The 22,144-nt window shown below is 39.0% G+C and overlaps 1 protein-coding gene across 4 annotated transcripts in view; it reads left to right on the top strand.

Moving 5' to 3' along the window:
* Window positions 1-22,144, top strand: part of LOC140234291 (focal adhesion kinase 1-like) — a 189,279-nt gene that overhangs the window by 9,589 nt on the left and 157,546 nt on the right. For all 4 annotated transcript variants that reach the window (XM_072314350.1, XM_072314352.1, XM_072314351.1 and 1 more), the window contains exon 2: window positions 15,358-15,579. In XM_072314350.1, the coding sequence (XP_072170451.1) occupies window positions 15,484-15,579 (96 nt within the window). In that variant the 5' untranslated portion in view covers window positions 15,358-15,483. The remainder of the gene's footprint in view (window positions 1-15,357; window positions 15,580-22,144) is intronic.

Below are 22,144 nucleotides of genomic sequence, written 5' to 3' on the forward strand. Positions count from 1 at the left end.
TCCAAACTCAGTATGAATACACGTTACTATTTGCTGCAACTTACTAGGCAGGTGCATTGTACCATGGTCCGTGATTGTACAAATACAACAGGTATGGCAGTAAAATAACCCTCCCAAAATGGCCTTCAGGCTCACAGTTGGCAGTAAAATAACCCTCCCAAAATGGCCTTCAGGCTCACAGTTGGCACATCGTGCCGTCAATGTAGAATTGCGTGTTGTCATAAAGCTGATTGCGTTTGAGAGAGAAATGACACCTAATTTTCAACTCGAAAGGTACCGATGTAAAATTTTCACAAAACTTTACAAATGAGGTATGTAGAGCAAGCTTGAAATCTAGATTTTCATAAAAACCAGGTGCATTTAAGCAAAAAGACTATATATTCTGGGAGGTATGAGTTCGTAAAGTCGAGAGTCCATCAAATGTCCTATACCTGATTGTGCGCTCTGCGCGGTGCATTTAAAAACGCTCGTTTCCTATGGAGGATATCACCACACTTTTTGTAATGCACCAAGATGGCTGCCAGTGACCTCCATGGGACATGTTTTGGATTTAGGAACAAAACAATTCATTAACTAGACACTCTTAAGGGTTACAAAAAAGTAAGTTAAAAGAAAATGTGTTTGGAGGGTGCATGGGGACCCCTATTTCTACCAGACTATGCCTCTTTCAGAAAACAGGAGGAATGATCAGAAAACAGGAGGAATGGGTACTATGAACATTTGTCAATGACAAGTTGATGGAATCTGTACTTTTCATGACAAAGTAATTTTTATGGAATTCTTGTCATATTCTAGCAAGTTGTAAAAATGTTATATTACAATGTATTTTTGTAATTCATTCTCAAATGTTGGGATATATATTCTAAAGAAATACATGTATATATATATGGTTGGAATTAGACTACACATATACAGGTACCCAGGTAGTATACTTAAAACTTGTGAAAAAGATATGAAGAAATGCATGGTGCTGCCAAGTGTGCATAAGCAGATATGAAAGTTTGCCATGGAAGCATTAAGCATGAGATTCAGTGGGAGCCAGAGGTGATGGTTATGTTGAGTGTCAATCACCCCAGCCTTCCCAGAGGTGTTGAGCGAAAGATTTAGCAGTACCATATTAGGTTACTTCTCACATTGGCAGGGTTTCTTGGGAGAGTTGGGAGGAAAAATAAGGATTGGCAAGAATGCAGAACACATTGTAATGTAAAGTATTAAAGGTGCCAACATTCACATGCCTTTTGACCCAGAGACCTACACTGTAGTATGCAAACTAAAAATGAGAGTGTTCAGCTGTGATATGGCATGCTTATCAATATTTTACATCTGTAATGAATTAGAAGCAAATTACTCATAGTACAAAGTACTCTACAAATTTATGGTAGGCTCACTATGAAAAATCCCCATTATTGAAGTTGTTGCAAATGAAATTAATGAAATCTAGCAACAGAATTTGGACAAATATGGTAATGATGTGTTAAATACCGATACAGTAGTCTCTGTTTGATCATATACTGTCAGGCAGAGCATTTTTTTACCCGATTAAGCGAAGTATCCTATTAGCCAGTGAGAGTGTTTCTTTCATGTCACAGCTACCACACACTATGCACATATCTGCACCACATACACAACATGCATATGCACGGTGAGTCACTACAGCCACAGCTTGACTAAACATTATAGCCTTTGCAGAAACCCAAATTTCACTTGTAATGGTTTCAAGGGAAACAACATTCAAACCCAATGGAATTGTCATAATTGTTGATGACCAACTACAAAGAAAGCTGATAATTGGTAATCCATGTTGAGGCACTGCTTGCATGAGTTGAGACTCTCGCCATTCATGTCAAGTCATGTCAACATTACACTGTAAATGCAACTTGACATTGTAATCTTTGCATGCAGATGAAATTATGCTGTCCCTATTAGTGCCGATCTTAAGTTTGTTTTTTCGCGAACATTTTGAAGAAAGGCTGGAGTCTTAGTGTGTGTGTGTGTGTGTGTGTGTGGTTAGGGTAGTGGTGTGATGCTGATGTAATGGTTTTTACACGGCATGTTATATGCTCCCACATGTAGTGATAGGTGAATTGCTTGTCCACTGCACATTTATCTTGTTAAAGGGATTGTGCAGTTTCGGTATAGACCTAACTTCAGATATCATTTTCTTTTTTTTTTTTTTTTTGGTGAGATAATGAGAAACATTTCATGAAATATGAAAGAGCATGTAATTTTAAGAGGAATTCAGTGTTTATTTGATGAAAATTGGTTTCGAAATGGCTGAGGTATCCAAAAACAGAGCAATCCTAATAAAAGGTGTGACCCAGCTTTTATTACGATCGCTTTGTTTTACCTTTGTTTTACCTTTGTTTTTGGGTACTTCAGCTATACCAAAACCGATTTTCATCAAATAAACTTTGAATTCCTCCTGGAATAGTATCCTCTGTACTATTTCCTGGTATCTCGAAAAAAGTTAAAAGCCAAATTTTCATCTCCACCAATACTAAACTATCCCTTTTGAATATAAACCACAGTGCTCTAACTTCTCTCAGCACCTTGCAATTTTTTCATAGTTTACATTTACTTTGGATTTCAAAGACATTCTGTGGAAAACAATGAGAATAAAATTTGCAGGTGAGGCTTGTCTGGAAAATTTCATCATTTTTCTTCACTTCACTTGTTGTCCACATGTATTTATTTCTTGTATTCACTCTCTCTATCTTTCTCTCTCCCTCTTTTGCATTTTCCCTTTCCAAATTAATAGATACACAGCATATAAGACATGACACAGACATGATTAAACATGGCTTGTGTACATGTAGTTTCATATTTTCACAAGAGAAATGCACTGCAGCACACTTGCCAACATTTTGATTTTAGAAAGCAGTTGAATTAAGGCAAGGGAGCAAGGTGACTGAGCAGGGGAAGGGTCGTGGAGGAAGCCTTGCCTCAGAGCAGGAAAATTTAGAAGTAGATAGTTCCATTTCAGTGTACTTAGAGGTCCTATTTAATGACTATCAATTGATGAGATTACTAGATAATTTAGACATCACAGTAATTTTTGCAACAGTGTAAGACCAAGAATGAATTAACATGTCCATGTATAGGATGAAGGACAACATAAGTTACAACTTGAATATGCCACAAACATGGTTATACTATGCAGGAATATTCTTCCAGGGGCAAAAATTGTTATGTTCAATATAATATATATATATAGTGAAAACTTTTTACTATTTATTATTTGTTTCTGGTCAGTTTTCCCTTTCTTTGTTTCAATATTTATATATATATATATATATATGGGCCGTGACGCGAGAAAAGGGCCCTTAGCGCCGCTGCGCGCAAACGCCAGAAAACGGCGAGGAAGTTTGACAAAGCAAAACGCGCAAAAAAAGATTAACTAGCTAACTGCGCGTACATGCATAGACGCATCAAAAAGTGAAAAGATTTGGACAAAACATGCTGATTTGAATATCGTAATGGGGTCATTTAGGATTGGAATTCAGAAAAAGGTTTGCATATCTAAGCACGTCAGAGTTCCTTCCACAACGTGGAGGTGAAAACTCATTTTCGGTATTTAATGCCCTAAGGGCCCTTTTCTCGCGTCACGGCCCATATATATTATTGCTATTATTTTTTCTTTTTTTTTGGGGGGGGGGGCGGGTATGAGAGAGGGCATTTACCCCTCCCACAAGAGAGAGATTTTGCATTTGAGAACTAAAAGTCCACAGTCTGGTGTGCCCTTTTGGAAGGAATGTTTGGAAAATTTCAAAAAAGAAAGAAAGAAAATTGAATATTTATATTATATTGGATTGCTATGAATGGGATACCAGGGAATATTGCACGAGTTAGGGCCAATATTGCACGAATCGAAGATGAGTGCAATATTGGCCCTAACGAGTGCAATATTTATATCATATTGGATGGCTATGAATGGGATACCAGGGAATATTGCACGAATTGAAGATGAGTGCAATATTGACCCTAATGAGTGCAATATTCCCTGGTATTCCATGAATCAAGGCCATCCAATATAATTATTATCATCTATAAAATCAAGTCGAGCAAGCATAAACTGCACAAAATTACCCGGCTTCTACTCGTCTCTGAAGTTGACTCGGCAGTCACGTCCCAGCGCTGAAAAGGGGAAGCCCCTAAAACTGCGTATGAAGCAAACAACTAGCAAGATGTTTGCACGCTTGTGAATTGTAACAAAATGACACGCACTAGTAGCAAGCGTTTGCGCATTCAGCAAGCGCTCGCGCAATAGACGAGACAGAATTGAATATGATGTGATCTTGAACGGCAAGTAACAACGGTAGCCTATGGGGAAATAATACGTTGGTCTATGCGTTTCGTTCAATATGCTCTGATATTGAACGGTAAAAATTGAGTGGACTACAATGCGCGTTTTTAATGCACCGCTAAAACGTCCTATATAGATGATAATCCCTGGTATTCCATGAACTAATGCCATCCAATATGATTATTATCATCTACAATCAAGTAGAGCAAGCATAAACTGCAGAAAAATACCGCGCTTCTACTCGTCTTTGAAGTTACGCAGTAACTTGGATCGGCAGTCACATCCCAGCGCTGAAAAGGGGAAGCCCCTAAAACTGCGTGGTGCAAGCTGTTTGCGTGCTTGTGAATTGTAACAAAATGACGCACACTAGTAGCAAGCGTTTGCGCACTCAGCAAGCACTCGCGCAACAGACGAGAATATGGTGTGATCTTGAACGGCCAGTAACAACGGTAGCCTATGGGGAATTAATACATTGGCCTATGCGTTTCGTTCAATATGCTCTGATATTGAACGGTAAAAATTGCGCGGACAACAATATGCGTTTTTAATGCGCGGCTAAAACGTCCTATATAGATGATAATCAAGGACATTGCAAGTGGCCAAATTGTAGTTTCTGTCATCTCTGTTTTATACGTTTGCATCTTCACAGTGTATGAATTAGAATGGAGATGAAGAGTGTAGTTTTTTTTTTTTTTTTTTTTTTTTGCATTTTTAGAACGGAAATACAATGATCTGGTGCACACTTTTTTTTTTGGGGGGGGGGGTGACATTAGGAACATTTTCAATCAAAACATAAGAAAAAGAATATTCATGGACAATGTGAAAGGCTAAATTTGTGGTATCTGTCACTTCTTTTTCTGCATACATTTGCGTCTTCACTGTGCAGTAATATAAAGTCCATGGAGATGGACAGAAGGAGGGTATGGGAAGGCTTTTACATTTTCAGAAATGAGTGAAATTTAATGATCTGCTGCACTCTTTTGATGGAATTTAAAGAAATGCTTAGATAAAACAATGAGGGAAATAAATATTATGAGACAATCAAATAGCTAAATTGAGGAATCTGTTACGTCTTGTCCAACATGTGTGTCTTTACTGTGTAGCCTAAGGAGGTGCACAGCACTCGCTGGCAATGAAAACTTTACAAATGACCATAGATGGACTTTTGACAGATCACAGTAATACCATACATGTGTCACACTAGGATAAGGAGATTCAAGAAATGCAATCAACAAACACACAAAATAAACCCCCCAAAAAATTAATGTTTGTGTGATTTTCTCAGTTATTGATAAATCATATGATGATCTTATATCTGAGTCTTGAAATGTAGGTTTGATAATTTTGTTAATGTGATTTGCATTTATGCTTCCCTGTTTTGGTATACACGTAGAAGAATCACCAAATATGAATGCAATTTGCATTGATCTTATGCTTTCCCATTAAAAATGTGTTGTAGAGAATTAGTGATTGTAAACAGATCTTTTCATGGATTTTGAATTGGCATCTGAGACACCATTTATATTCAGCTGAGTTAGGAAGTGTTTGAACTACATATTTCAAAAGCCTGATTATGCCCCCAAAGTTAAAATACAACTTTTGTGATACAAAATTGCTTTGCAAGTGTAACATTGGTTTCAAAGTACTGCAACTGTCAGTTAATATCAATGCACATTATATTACAATACGTGCGTTAATATTATGGCATGCACGCATTACCAGTGGGGGTTGAAGAACTTGACCTCAGGATAGCCAGACCTTGGACAGCTTGTCCCTACTACTATGCTTTAATAAATCCTGGAATCATTACATGCAGTGCACCATTGACACTGATGTGAATACATTGCACACATATAAATGGTACTTGTACTATTGCTGCACTGGTCTGTAGCATTCTCGCGATGTGATGGGGGCCTGATACATAGCCAACATCTGCTACCGCTTGTAACTATGCTAGCTAGCTTGACTTTGTCATGAGAGTGCTGTATATTTGGCATGTGCACTGTATATTGACTATTATTTTCATCTTGATTTACTTAATCTTTCGGTTGAGTGATAGATGATAAAAAAGCAGTAGATTTCTCTTAAAAGATTGGTAGGCTACTGAAATCTCTCAAAAGCGATAAAGTTGGAAAGTATGCTGTAGGTGGAGGAATACTCAACCTAGGCTCTCTGTAAACCTCTGAGCTGATGGGTAAGTGTAATTAGCTTGAAAGGAGTCAAAGACAAGTCAATAGCCTTTTGGACAATTAGGCTAAATGCAGAGTGATTCTAGTGAAGAACTTGAGAAAATGCCTTCAATTCAATTTTCACCTTTTTATTTCCTTGAAAGTGCATCATCATGTTTCACCAAACTTGTGTGGTACTAGGTATTGCTAGGATGATAGAATGTATTCATACAAGAAAAAATGGTGTGGCTCCTGCTCACCTTCTTGCTCTCTGGTGATGTAAATGTACAGTAATGCTGCACATGTCACATTGTCATCCTCAACTCCTGTCATCATTATTGGTTGTTGATTGTAATGTTTACTCTGAAGAAGTTTAAGAAACAGTGACATTCATGGTCAGTGAAGCTATATTGCATGTACCCAGCAGGGTGTAATCGTAACTCAAATGGTGATTGCTCTCAATCCCGAGTGTGAAAGACATTATTTCATCTCAACAGAACGCATCAGTTCATAATGGTCATATTGGAACATATCAGTAGTCCCAAATAGGGGACCCCGATTGTAATGATCGTGTCAGATTGGGACTCAAACAGGACAATCCTATCAGATCATATCTGAATAGGAGACCAGACCATGACACATCTGGTGACTTGAAACTGACAAATCATGACCTTATATAACATCCAAACACACAAAAACGTATCAGCTTTTATTGAATCGCACCACCCTGTATCCGAACGTGACATTTTAGAAAAGGAAACAAAACTTTCATGATCAGCTCAAATGGTTAGTCCTGGTGTTTGCAACGGATGACACAACAGAGGGAATGTAGTGGAAACGAAGTGTACTTTAATACAGCAAAATTAAATGTAACAAACTTTTTATGTCTCATTTTCCTCAATTAATCATAGCCACAAATCACTCTCTAAAAACATTTTGGTTGAAACACTTCTATTGCCCCTCATTAATATCTAGAATAACTAAAGCCATTGAAATCATCACAGGGATTTCATTTCATTTCCAGAGAGGCTACTTTTTAGCTCACCTGAGCCAAAGGCTCAAGTAAGCTATTGCGATCGCCCTTCGTCCGTCGTGCGTCGTGCGTCGTCCGTCGTCCGGCGTGCGGCGTCCGTCGTCCGTCGTGCGTAAACTTTTTACATTTTCATCTTCTTCTTAAAAACCCCAAGACCGATTTTCATCAAACTTGGCAGGTAGCATCCCTAGGGGGTTAGGAACTCAATTTGTTAAAATGGGCACCATGCCCCACCCAGGGGGCCCCCAGGGGGCCCAAATCCCCCAAAATTAAGGAATCTGTAAAAATCTTCTTCTCTAGAACCAGAAGTGATAGAGCTAAGTTAAAACAATGAGTTAGTACATTGATAACTGTAGTTTCAAGTTTGTTCATGGCAGAATCAGGGGTGCCCCCCTTGGGACCCAGGGGAAGGGGGGGGGGGTGGGGAGGGGTCCTAATGGGGCCTAAATTGTACATTTTCATCTTCTTCTTGAGAACTCCATGACCAATTTTCACCAAACTTGGCAGGTAGCATCCCTAGGGGGTTAGGATCTGAATTTGTTAAAATGGGCACCATGCCCCACCCAGGGGCCCCAGGGGGCCCAAACCCCCCAAAATGAAGGAATCTTTAAAAATCTTCTCTAGAATCAGAAGTTATAGAGCTAAGATAATACTATGAGTGAGTACATTAATGACTGTAGTTTCAAGTGTGTTCATAGCAGATCCAGGGGTGCCCCTCTTGGTTGCAGGGGGGGGGGGGTTGGGAAGGTCCAAATGGGGGCCTGAATTGTACATTTTTATCTTCTTCCTGAAAACCTCGTGATGGATTTTTGTCAAACTTGGCAGGTAGCATCGCTAGGGGATCAGGATCTCAATTTATCAAAATGGGCACCATGCCCCACCCAGAGGGCCCCTGGGGGCCCCCATCCCCCAAATTAAGGAATCTTAAAAGATTTGGGCCCTTATTGTACATTTTCATCTTCTACTTGAGAATGCCTGGTCAAATTTTAGTAGAGCTGTGAATAATTTAGATTAGTGACTGCGTGAAAGGTGAACTTGCGATACTCAGGTGAGCGCTAGACCCATGGGTCTCTTGTTAACTAATGTGGGATAGATATTGCAAATTGCAGTCTAAACATTTACCATAGGATGCTACCTGTAGAACCATGGACCTACAACGAACATGGTTTGTCGGACTACCACTGGGTATTCAGTAAGATGGCATTGTGCTGGTGGTCACATCGAGTGCTGTCAGCTTCTACTCAAACATGCATTTTGTGGTCTGTACTCACAGTAGTCTTGATGCATCTGAACATGTAGTATGTGTGTTGGTGGACGTGTGTGTATGTGTTGGGCGAGACAAAGGAACAAAATGCAAAGTTTCATAGTGTGCTTGGTGTTTACTTGAATATATTGCAACAAAAGCATGTTCAAGTTAGTAATGCTGCCTATTTCTTTGAATTGGCAGTGTCACAGACATTGAACTCTGAAGAGGATTATTTTGCAGAGCAAAACAATTAAAAGGTTTGTTCCAGTGATGCATTTGCGCAAATTGTGATGCATTTGCGCAAATTTAGAACCATGGACCTACAACGAACATGGTTTGTCGGACTACCACTGGGTATTCAGTAAGATGGCATTGTGCTGGTGGTCACATCGAGTGCTGTCAGCTTCTACTCAAACATACATTTTGTGGTCTGTACTCTCAGTAGTCTTGATGCATCTGAACATGTAGTATGTGTGTTGGTGGACGTGTGTGTATGTGTTGGGCGAGACAAAGGAACAAAATGCAAAGTTTCATAGTGTGCTTGGTGTTTACTTGAATATATTGCAACAAAAGCATGTTCAAGTTAGTAATGCTGCCTATTTCTTGGAATTGGCAGTGTCACAGACATTGAACTCTGAAGAGGATTATTTTGCAGAGCAAAACAATTAAAAGGTTTGTTCCAGTGATGCATTTGCGCAAATTGTGATGCATTTGCGCAAATTTAGAACCATGGACCTACAACGAACATGGTTTGTCGGACTACCACTGGGTATTCAGTAAGATGGCATTGTGCTGGTGGTCACATCGAGTGCTGTCAGCTTCTACTCAAACATACATTTTGTGGTCTGTACTCTCAGTAGTCTTGATGCATCTGAACATGTAGTATGTGTGTTGGTGGACGTGTGTGTATGTGTTGGGCGAGACAAAGGAACAAAATGCAAAGTTTCATAGTGTGCTTGGTGTTTACTTGAATATATTGCAACAAAAGCATGTTCAAGTTAGTAGCGCTGCCTATTACTTTGAATTGGCAGTGTCACAGACATTGAACTCTGAAGAGGATTATTTTGCAGAGCAAAACAAATAAAAGGTTTGTTCCAGTGATGCATTTGCGCAAATTGTGAAACTGTTGTGTCATTCTTTATTACTGTTTTGTCTGTTGAGTATTAAAGGTAGGGAATCCCATTTGCATGCCTTAAATGAAGAGTTGTATAAATACAGTGGTATGTTGAAGAGAGTACCATTTTAGAAACTCCCATAAAGTATTGAAAGTGGAAGGTAACATTTAGTACATTTTTATTGACCGTTAGATTTTGAATTGAATTTTTTTCGGAGCTCACCGTAAATTCCAGTACATTACTAGGCTACCTTTGCAGACCCATGCACTGCATGTGTGTCCATCATGTATATTTTGTGAAGAAAGTTCATCAAAACTTGCAAACATTTCTATATACATTCTTGCCACACACTCTATATGTTATTACATCAGCTCTTATACTTTTAGATTTGTGTTTATAGATTTAAAAAAATACAGAAGACTGCAACAAAAAGGCTTAAGTGTGGCTGACACACAGAACTACTGAGTAGTTGACTTTTGTGCATTATTCAAATTGTAGATAACTGTTGACTTCCAAATTTCTCAGCAGTGGACTAAACAAGTCCTCTGAGGTTCATATTTAATGTTTTGCTGCATTTTGGGAGGTGTGTAAAAGGTATCCCCTACCTTTAAAGTGCATGTTTACCTGTTGTAGTATACTGATGTGTAAACTAAGTGAACATATTTCAGTGTAATACACAATTTTTATGTGTGTAAACTGGGTTTCACATGGGATGTTTGGAGAGGCCAATATCAGTCACCGCTGAAGCATGGCCCTGTTAAAGCTGCAAAAAAAGTTTGTTGCCCTAACCCTTCTTGATCATGGAGGAATAGCTATATCATACAAAGAGAGAGGGTATGTACATGCTAATGTCAGACTTCAATTTTTAATGGATTATTGTAGATGTTTATGAGTTATGACAGTAATGATGTTATGTGGCAATTACTTCCACATGACAGCTCCTAAATCAGCTCTGATCCCTTTTAGTTATGAACAAATTTGAGAAATGTGAAGAATGTGTTCATATCTCCTGATGATTGGATAAGCACTGAGGGAGCTCTTTGTGGGAATTTCAGATTTCAAGAGTCTCTTTCAAATGCACATGGGAATTAAACTCAAACTGGAATCTGAAAAATGTTGTGCATGCAAGTGCAATCTATTTGTTTACAATATTCCTCTTTCTTTGCAAGTTTTATACGAAGCACTCTTGGCTGCCCTTGCCTTTGCAGAATAACACAAATCATTTTTTTTTTCTTCCCAAAATGAAACTGCAGTACACCATGAACTTGCATATACTGAATGCAGTGGATTACACTGTTTCTCGTAGTTGCATGTTAAGTGTTTGATTTTGAGTTTAATGTAAGATGGACAGTATTTTGCATGAGAAAATCTAATATGCTTAATTGGATAGTGTCAGTCAGAGCACTTCTTACTAGCTGATTAAGAAGAGTACCCAATATCCAATAGAAAAACTAAATACAAACCCAGTGGAATTAATATGTTTTACTACACCTTGTGGATGGCCAACTGTGAAGGACACCGATAGTCGGTAATTCATGCTGAGGTGTTGCTTGCATGAGTGCAGACATGCTATTCATGAAAGTATAATGTATGTCAGACAAGTCATATCAATATGACGTTGTAAATGCAACTTGACATCGTAAACTTAGCATACAGCGGTAAATTCTGTTGTCCCCATTGATGGAAATCGTAGTTCCCTTTTTAACAAACTTTTCAAAGAAAGGCTAGAGTCTCAGGGGAGCCAGCTTATTTTCCTTCTTTTTTTTTGAGAGAGAGAGCTGGCTAGATATGTCGTGTAGTGATTAGTGTGTCACTGTGTTGTGTATTTAGGGTAGAGGGTGTGGTGCTGGTGTAATGGTTTTTACATGGGATATCATACATGCATCTGCGTGTATGTAGTTTTACAGCAAATTGATCATTCACTGCACATTTAAAGTGGGACGAACATAACCCCTAATGGTACGTTATTGTGTAACTCTTCTGAACGTACAAATGCAATTGCGCAATGCCAGATTGCAGTGCTATCCATAAACGTGTGGGACAGTGCTGCCACTGAGACACATGTGTGTATGCATCATACACAAACATTGTGACCGCGAGCTGCGGTGATTGGAGGAGAGAGGCCAGAAGACGCGTGGCTCTTTTGGCCTCTCTTCATGCGCATGCGCACTGTGAGTGTACATCCATTCGGCACTGATCGGAAGCTCTTGTGGCTCGGACAGCCATTTTGGGTCAGGTGATTTAGAGCCCAGCGTGTGTTCGCTGACCCATTGAGCCAGCGCTATTCTCATTCGGTGTCATGATATTTGATACAGAATGGGGGGAGGCAGTGTGTTGCATTCGTCTCTGTGCCGCACAAACCACTCGCCATGATTGTAAGGCTTTAACATGTTAAAATATACAAATGATGCACACGATAGAGTGTGTTAGTGAAAGTGCGGCGCGCTCGAGAGTATTGACAATGGTGCGACATGCACGAGGCGCAGCTGAGTGCATGTTTGCAACCGTTGTCAATACTCGAGAGTGCGCCGCACCTTCACTAACGCCACGAAATAATCCTGTGCATCATTTGTTTTATAAAATGGGTCGAAAACTAACAGCATTATTCACGTACCTTTGTGGGTCAATACCAGTCAGCTACATGTACCACTCGCTCAAAAGTCAAGATGTCCGAAGATGTTCGTCCCAAATATTTACGCACGTCGCACTCGGAAATCCCGCACATAAGTACTGTACGTACGTATAAGAGTATACGTACGCCACGTGTTATGCACATCAAGAAAGGCCGCCGGCTGTTGTGGCAGCCCGCGGCCCGAACTAGAAGTTGTTTACAGGATTGACAGTGCGTATAGTAGCGCGTGACGCACTTGTAACAACTGATTGAGTGCGCACTGCTAGTGTAAACATTGTGATGTACGTCAGGCCAGGGAGGTGGAAGAGAGACTCTTCTTAGTGCATTTACTAAGAAATTAATGCACGCACACGTGACTCATTTCAGCGCTTCCAATTGGCTACATTCTTGAACCCATTTTATAATGTAAACCATTGCGCTCAGTTGCCTCTCAGCATCTCACAATTTTTTATGCCTCCGCCACGAAGTGGTGCTGGAGGCATTATGTTTTCGGGTTGTCCGTCCGTCCGTCCGTCCGTCCTTCCGTCCGTCCGTAATGAATTTTGTGGACAAGGTAACTATCAAAACCTGTTGAGGTATCCTAATGAAACTTGGCATGTATGTGTATTAGGGGGTGAAGTTGTGCCTATCAACTTTTGGGTGCACATGCTCAAGGTCAAAGGTCAAAAGGTCAAGGTCAAATATATAAAATTTCACTATTTCCACCATATCTAGTGAATGCCTGAAGATATTTTCTTGAAACTTAGTGTATACATGTATTACCCAATTAAGATTCTCTGGTGAAAGTTTGGGTCATGAGGTCAAAGGTCAAAGGTCAAAAGGTCAGGGTCAAATACATAAAATTTCACTATTTCCACCATATCTATTGAATGCCTGAAGAGATTTTCTTGAAACTTAGTGTATACATGTATTACCCAATTAAGATTCTCTGGTGAAAGTTTGGGTCATGAGGTCAAAGGTCAAAGGTCAAAAGGTCAGGGTCAAATACATAAAATTTTACTGTTTCCACCATATCTATTGAATGCCTGAAGAGATTTTCTTGAAACTTAGTGTATACATGTATTACCCAAGTAAGATTCTCTGGTGAAAGTTTGAGTCATGAGGTCAAAGGTCAAAGGTCAAAAGGTAAAGGAAAAATATTAAAACTTCTTTTTTTCTCCGTACCTTGGAAAATTGTTCAAGGTATCTTCATGGAACATATACATGTACTGACTGGAAGTGATTATCTAGAGAATGTAGGATTCATGGGGTCAAAGGTCAGGGATCAAAGGTCAAGTGCAAGACTTCAAAATTTTACTATTACCCTCATATTTATGCAATGCCCGCAGGGTTATTTTTTTACACTTGGTGTATGCGTGTGTAACCTAATAGAAATTCTCTGGAAAGTTTTTTTTTTTTCTCTTTTTGCCTCAAAGGTCAAAAGGTCAAAGATCAAGTGAAAGTGCTGAACTAACTTTTTCCTCCATATCTCGGAAGTGACTCAAGTTACCTTGAAACTAAGTACATATTATGCATGTTCTACCTGAAAGTAATTATCTTATGGATTTTAGGGTCAAGGGCCAGATGAAAATGGTAACAATTTACTATTCAATTCAGAAATTGCACTTTTTCTCCACACCTGTACCTTGAAAATTACTCAATGCCTAAATGTATGAATGGGTCAAAGTCAAGTTAAAGTCCTTAAATCCCTAGATACATGCTCTCCTATTCATCCAATTAAACCTACGTCAACACATTTGTGACAAACTTGTCATTCCAATATTTTACCAATTTTGTGGAAAATGTAATCACACAGTGTCCACATGTGCTATCTAGACCTATTGGGAAAATCATGCATTATGGCGGAGGCATACCAGTCGCAAAGCGGCATTTCTAGTTATGAATTTATATTTACAACCATTTCAAAGACTTTTTGAGGGAAACAATGAGAATAGATAGGCTTGTCTGGAAAATGTGTATGTTTTTAACCAAAATACTGACCTGATTATCTTGTAATCGTAACATGCATCAGAATTGTCTATTCACTTTGTTTGTCTGTAAAGCAGAGTACCTGATTAAGCAGTATCCAATTATGTGGAGACTATTGTAGTTTTATGATTGCCAGTTTGGAGAGTCACCATTTTGTTGACAGTGGCAAGTACTTAAATAACATATTTCTTGCTAGTAACTTGCTAAAATTGAGATGTTTCAAGGACTGATCATACATTATTTTTGAAGATGTGCTTTAGAGTTGCTACAGTGCTATTTATATAGTACAGATATTTATTTGACACTCTCTTGCATATTATTAATTGCATACATGTAGTCTAGCATAAAACCTGTCATGTTCATGACTAGATTTAGAATCTCGTAGCGCATTAATTTGATCAGTGTTTGCACAGTTCTGTGGCATTTGTGCAGGCAGGTAGTTTGTGCAATACAGTTGACATTGTCCACCAGAAAGGATATGGAATGGGGCATGAAATCACAAAATGTTCAACAAACAAACAAAAAGCCAAAAGCCTCCCCCCCCCTAAAAAAAAACAAAAAAAAAAAACCAAACAAACAACAAAAACAAAGCACAAATACACCACCCTCAATAAAGGAGTAAGAACCATGAAAATTAATGATAAGATTTCACCAAGAAAGTCACATAGAGAGAAAGCCCAAGTACAAAGCAACAGCAACAAGTACAACAACAGCAGGTACAGCAAGTACAAAGCAAAAAGCAACAGCATTCAAACAGCAGACAAAAACAAATATAACAGAATGAAAACGGGAATTTCTTTATTACCTTCAGGATAAGTTGAAGTCCAGTGAACAATGTGCAGAGAGTAGTCGTCATCTCAAATCAAGTCCTGTATTCCTTTGTTTTTGTCAGATGGTTGCAGTAGTGAGAGTAATGGCTGACCAAGTAACGGAACACTGCCCTCTCTAGATTGAGAGCACAGTCACCAAAGAGACCGACACATCAGGGTAGAGACAACCAACCAACAGACATCCAGTCATGGCGTCCAAGGCAGGTGAGAAGATGATGCTGAAAGTTTATCAGCCAAATGGAAACTTCAACTCAGTCAAGTGCATGGAGACCACAGATATGAAGGTAAGGTATTATCCAGCTCCCTTTTTAGACTTGTATTATTGTTAATACTGGACTATATTACACCTGAGCTACAGTTTATCTGTGATGGACCAATTGCTTTGCATTCATATATCTTTCTTTTTTCCTTCAATCTTTTGTAGAAGAGAGCTTGTAAACATCAGCTGTGTGTTTGTCAATATATATATATATTATATATCTAACCCCCACACCCCTTAAACTGTCTTAAGGGGCGACCAATGTTGTACAGAGGTGGATAAATGTTGGTCTGGTCTGTTAGCTTCTCTCTGTATTGGTCGGGGGTTAGGTAATCACATAGACGCCAATCATCATCATATTTCCAAAGGTTAGAAAGAGACTAAATATTGCTTCACAACAACAGTGAATATAAAATGCGGGAGAAAGATGGAATTTAGATGGATAATGTCAATGCTGTTAACAGCATATTTATTCGCCGACCTGCCATCTCGTAGGTCTGAAATAGAGTCTTAATCACAAACAAATTTCTTTTCATTGCAACTGATTGACAAATTGCCCCACATCGACGTAAATAAGCACTGAATTGATCTGTGTTTTAGTAGTAGCAATGATAAAAAAAAATCATGGGCGTACATACTCGAGCAGGATTCGAACCTACGACCTCCTGATCACCGGACAGGCGTCATCTCCACTTGACCACCGAGCTTTCGCCCGACAGCAAGTGTTGGTTCTAATCCTTATAGCATGCAGCGGGTACTGCTTTGTTATTCAAATTCATGAAATTCTTCCGTCGAGATGTTTTCATTGCAACTGATTGACAAATTGCCCCACATCGACGTAAATAAGCACTGAATTGATCAGTGTTTTAGTAGTAACATCTCGACGGAAGAATTTCATGAATTTGAATAACAAAGCAGTACCCGCTGCATGCTATAAGGATTAGAACCAACACTTGCTGTCGGGCGAAAGCTCGGTGGTCTAGTGGAGATGACGCCTGTCCGGTGATCAGGAGGTCGTAGGTTCGAATCCTGCTCGAGTATGTACGCCCATGATTTTTTTTTATCATTGCTACTACTAAAACACTGATTAATTCAGTGCTTATTTACGTCGATGTGGGGCAATTTGTCAATCAGTTGCAATGAAAACATCTCGACGGAAGAATTTCATGAATTTGAATAACAAAGCAGTTCCCGCTGCATGCTATAAGGATTAGAACCAACACTTGCTGTCGGGCGAAAGCTCGGTGGTCTAGTGGAGATGACGCCTGTCCGGTGATCAGGAGGTCGTAGGTTCGAATCCTGCTCGAGTATGTACGCCCATGATTTTTTATCATTGCTACTACTAAAACACTGATCAATTCAGTGCTTATTTACGTCGATGTGGGGCAATTTGTCAATCAGTTGCAATGAAAACATCTCGACGGAAGAATTTCATGAATTTGAATAACAAAGCAGTACCCGCTGCATGCTATAAGGATTAGAACCAACACTTGCTGTCGGGCGAAAGCTCGGTGGTCTAGTGGAGATGACGCCTGTCCGGTGATCAGGAGGTCGTAGGTTCGAATCCTGCTCGAGTATGTACGCCCATGATTTTTTATCATTGCTACTACTAAAACACTGATCAATTCAGTGCTTATTTACGTCGATGTGGGGCAATTTGTCAATCAGTTGCAATGAAAACATCTCGACGGAAGAATTTCATGAATTTGAAATTTCTTTTCATACTACACAGTGGAACACATCACTCATCACTTAACTCTTCTACACCTTTTGGAGACCTTTACTTCTTTAACACTTCTTAAGGGAAGGGGAGGGGTTTTGTTAGTAGGGATATATGATGTTAGTGGGTGTGGCCACTTATCTCCACGTCGGCATGGTCGCGGAATGAGGTTCTCGCCTGTGTGTCGTTCTCGTCCGCGGGGCTGGGGCGTCCGGTGAGCAGTCTGCTGTCACGACCTCACTGAACACTTCGTCACCATCACTGTCTAGCTTATACAGTCTGACAGGGCACTTCAGCATCTCCGATGACACCAGTTGACTATTTGGAGTTTGTTACACCCCAGATTGGTGTAAACCAGTGTTCTGTACTCTCTCTTGATGCACAGTTTCTCATCCTCCTGTCATTCATCGGTTAACTAATTAACTCTTCGGCAGTCCAATCAAGATCCTCTTCACATTCACAGCGTCCATAGAGTTTAGTTGATTAATATAAGGGGGGGGGGGAGGGCATGATGTACAAGGAAGGGGATCTCCTGACTCTATCTCTGTTGTCTCCAACTATTCAAAGTAGGCCTACCTCAAAGTTCCAAAATATTCTGGAGCCTTTGCTTCACTATAGTGTGAAGCCGCTCCCGTGATGCTTGCAACTCTTCCTCTGATCTTCTCGGTTCAAACCTGGTCTTTTATAACTAATTTGACTATTGGTATCCTATCCCTAAAAGTATTTCATTGGCAAAATCTTATTCTGGGGTGTGATCTTCACTGGAAAATAATTTCCTATTGGTCAAATGTTTCATTAGCTCCTCCCATTTGTTCCTATGATACTCCATTTTCTATGATTCATCTCATTTCTGATTAACTCGCCCACTGTCATTTAGTTTCTTTATTTTCTTCTTCTCTGTAACCACTGGTCAAGATTTTATTGTTTCTTGGATAATAAAATGATAAACCAAATGAATGTAGGTGTCCTTTAAATAGGACATCCGAAGTCATTGTTGTTCTGAGTCGTTGCCCCTGAATTTGTCTTTGGAAATTAAAATTTAAGTGAGAAATTCTGGCTGGAGAACAACCTTCCAGCCGAGAGGGTCATTTCATGTTTAGGGATCAGAGAGCAAAAACATGTCATTTCCGTAATTTGGATTGGGGCTTTGGGGATGGAGAGTGCAGGGAACTGACCACTAGCTAGAGAAAGTAGCCAATGTCAAACTCATAGATTCCTAAGACCAATAACTTTTCTTGGGAGAGGAGAATTGCCAAAAAAAAAAAAAGGAAGTCTAGCTGGAAGAAAAATAAAGGGTTTCATAAACTCCAATAAGGAGAAAAGACTGATTCATATTGATGTCACAGAGTGACTTGGAAAACAACTGTAATGCTTCTGTTTTCTTTAACTTTCTATCCTTTTCTATTCTATTCTTTTCTTTATTATATGTGCTAGTAGCCATCTGGGCTACATATATATAGATCAATAATTATATATATATATATATATATATATATATATATATTGTATATATACTTATATATACTTTTTTTTTTTTGGCTAAAGCATGTCAAGTGTTGATCACAAATGAACCAACAAGGCAATGTCATTCTGACTATCTGTGATATGGGATGAACACTCCTATGGCTATCAAATACAAATGTTTACATTCCTGAGTACCAACCTGCTTCACCAACCAGTATAGTAGTTGAGTCATTCAATGTTGTGTGAGACCTGACACGGTGGTAAACATTGCAATAAATAAGAAGGACTATCATACCCACTCGGCTTATGATGACAAAAAAGACACAATATAATGTGTCCTCCCTTTGCAGAGAATCAGTCTAAAAACATATTTATCTCTCTTTGGCAAAGACTGCAAAAAAAAAAAAAATAAATGAATAAATAAAATAAAATAAAATAGAATCCGAGTCATAAAGAAATATGCAGAACTTCTGTATTGTTATTCTTTCAGCTGGAACACTGAAGGTAAATATAAGGTAGAACGAAGAAAAAGTGGTGTGCCTCAAAAGTGATCTTTGTAACAAAATTGAACATTGAAAGCGTGAATGTACTTCTGTATTGTTATTCTTTCAGCTGGAACACTGAAGGTAAATATAAGGTAGAACAAAGAAAAAGTGGTGTGCCTCAAAAGTGATCTTTGTAACAAAATTGAACATTGAAAGCGTGAATGTACTTCTGACATAAAAAAAGATAAAGAGCCATGTATGAATCCTGCATTGAGAAAGGAACTGTACATAAATTCAGGTGGACATGACATGTTAGTAATACATTTGTGGCAAGTCATTACTCCAGTGTAAGAAATTGTGAAATTAGGTAAATTTATGTGTTGATACAGTGTAACTAGGTTGTTTTGTCATCACTGTCTTGCCCTGACTGTGTTTTGAACTCCCCAAATCTTATCAGTATTTTGAGCCATCCAAGAAGACATGTAACTTGTGCTGTATTGTTTGCAGCCTGCTAAAAAAAGAAGGGAAGGAATGTTTCAGAATTTTGCATCATTGAGTTTTGTTTCAAATCAGTCTGTGCTGGGTAACAATTGTAGACAGCATGAATGAGTAGTATTTGGTATTACACACAACCAGGAGTTAGTCATTTCTTCAGTAACATGGTCCTCTATTTCACTGACCGCCATTCAGGGAATAATTTCTTCAGTATCACTGACCGCCATTCAGGGAATTCTCAGGTAGCAAAGAATTGTATGGCAGATAATTTACTTATGTAGTCAAATATATGAATATCTTTCCTTGGGTCCGAAGCGGGTATAACATTGGCTTGGAGACTAGGTGGCTACCTGTTGTCAACTCAAATCTCACTGGTCATGGGAGTGGTCATAGAGACGTTTCTACAATGTCTCCTGGAGACTAGCCTGGTCTCTCGGGAGTTGGGTGAGAATTGAGCATGTTCAATTTTTTCAGAGACTTTTTCTAGTTTCCAGCTGGTCTCTGTTGACATCTCTGTGATGTCTCCTTATATGTGGCAGAGTCATGGAGACTAATTTTGCGTACCAGGTCTTTGAGATGTCTCTGCAAGCTTGTGGAGACCCACTGGTAACCTGCCAGAGATGTTGTGGTGATGTCTCCCCAACTTCGAGGAGAAATAAGTTGTCACCATGTTTTTGAGACAATCTAGGATGTCTACAAGGAGTCACCTTTTTGGTTAGAGCTTTAAAGCCATTTTTTGTCTCTCAAGTCACACAAGTTGCAGCAGCTGATCAGTCGTGGCAGTAGCGGCCAAGTCTTCTCCAGTGAGATAGGCTCTGTAGTAACAAGCTCACCTTGAAACTGTTCTAGAGGAAGAAACTCTAATTCTTGGAATACACCTTCCATGCATGAGTTGTTGCTATCACGGGCAAGTTTTTGGTTGTCAGGAACAACGTAAGTTAATGGAAATAGTGATAATAATGATGATGATGATGATAATAAGAATAGGGAGTATTTATAAATAATGCCCCTTACCACTCAGTGTGAGTACTCAAAGGGCATGAAAACATATACATGTATGCATGAAATTTGAATAAACGTGAGTAAACTGGTCTATTGAGCCACACTCTTTGCCTCATGCATTGATTAGCATTATATTAAAGGCAACATCTGGCTTGTTTCTGAATTCATCAACAATGAAATCAACAGATGGACTGGAAGAGATTTAATCCAAGTGTTAAAGAACTTACAGGTACAAATAGGTGTTTGACATTCTTTTTGATTTGTTTTTCCTTTTTTGTAGCTTGATATGGTAAGCACAAATTGTGAAATTCACATTAAAACAAGCTCTGTAATGTTTGATTCTCTACAATGGGTGCAGTACATTCAATTGTAGCTGAATTTGGACGGGTTGTGAGTCACTCCAACTTGCAAATCAGATGTAATTGAAACAACACAGTAAGTTTGATGTTGATCGGGCTACTCTGCAAGGTTTGCTGGACATGTGAAGAATGCAGAGAGTTGGATTAGTGATGTGTTCATAAAAATGGATACATTGAGTCATGCTGTGCAAATCTACGACGATCACAGAGAGCGTAACTATGAATCACCAGCACGTGACTACTGTACACTGTCTGTGTTTACTAACCATGAGATTGCAAGAGAACATTGTATTCAAGACATAATGTGGAAGGGCTGCTTTGTTTTACAAGCAGGAGGTTGTGGGAGAATAAAGAGAAAGATGTTACATGGAAGGAGACAATTGATGTCCAAATTTGTATGGAAGAAGCCACAAATCTATTTCCCTGCTTTCACACGCACTTCCAGCATCTGCATTGAACGCTGGTATCATGGTACATGCAGTAATAGTGGCATTTAGAGCTAATACTGAACTCGTGGAATATTGTTATTTTTATAAATGAAATGGTTTAATTACTGTATAATGTATTGGCTGACATGTCCTCAAATTTAGTAAGTCAAATCATATGGCAAGATCATCACAGTTTTGTCTTATTTAACTCTTCGACCATATGACTCACCATGTTTGTGAGTGAGCTATAGCCCACTGAAACTCTTAATTTTCTTTATCCCTTCTGTTCTGTCTCATTTGCTTCCTTTGATGGCTGCTGGTGTGTACAAGTAATATATCAAGTGGTATTCATTATACTGGCAATGCTCATTATATGTTTTATATATATTATATGTATTTTAAATCACAGGTTGAATAAGAAATGACAATAGCAATAGTACTTGTAATTATCTAGATAACCTAGTAATAGAAGATAGTATGGGTTTTCAAAATAAATCTCAAGGCTCAAGACAAATAAATGAATCAGCACCACTGTAATGCATGAGAAATGCACTTTTCATGTAACATTGTCATAAACACTTGAGTTGGCATTCTTTGTCAGAGACCACACCTGCCAGCTACAAGGTTACATTGTATA

Source organism: Diadema setosum, chromosome 10 (genome assembly GCF_964275005.1).
Source record: "Diadema setosum chromosome 10, eeDiaSeto1, whole genome shotgun sequence".
In the NCBI taxonomy this organism is placed as follows: domain Eukaryota; kingdom Metazoa; phylum Echinodermata; class Echinoidea; order Diadematoida; family Diadematidae; genus Diadema; species Diadema setosum.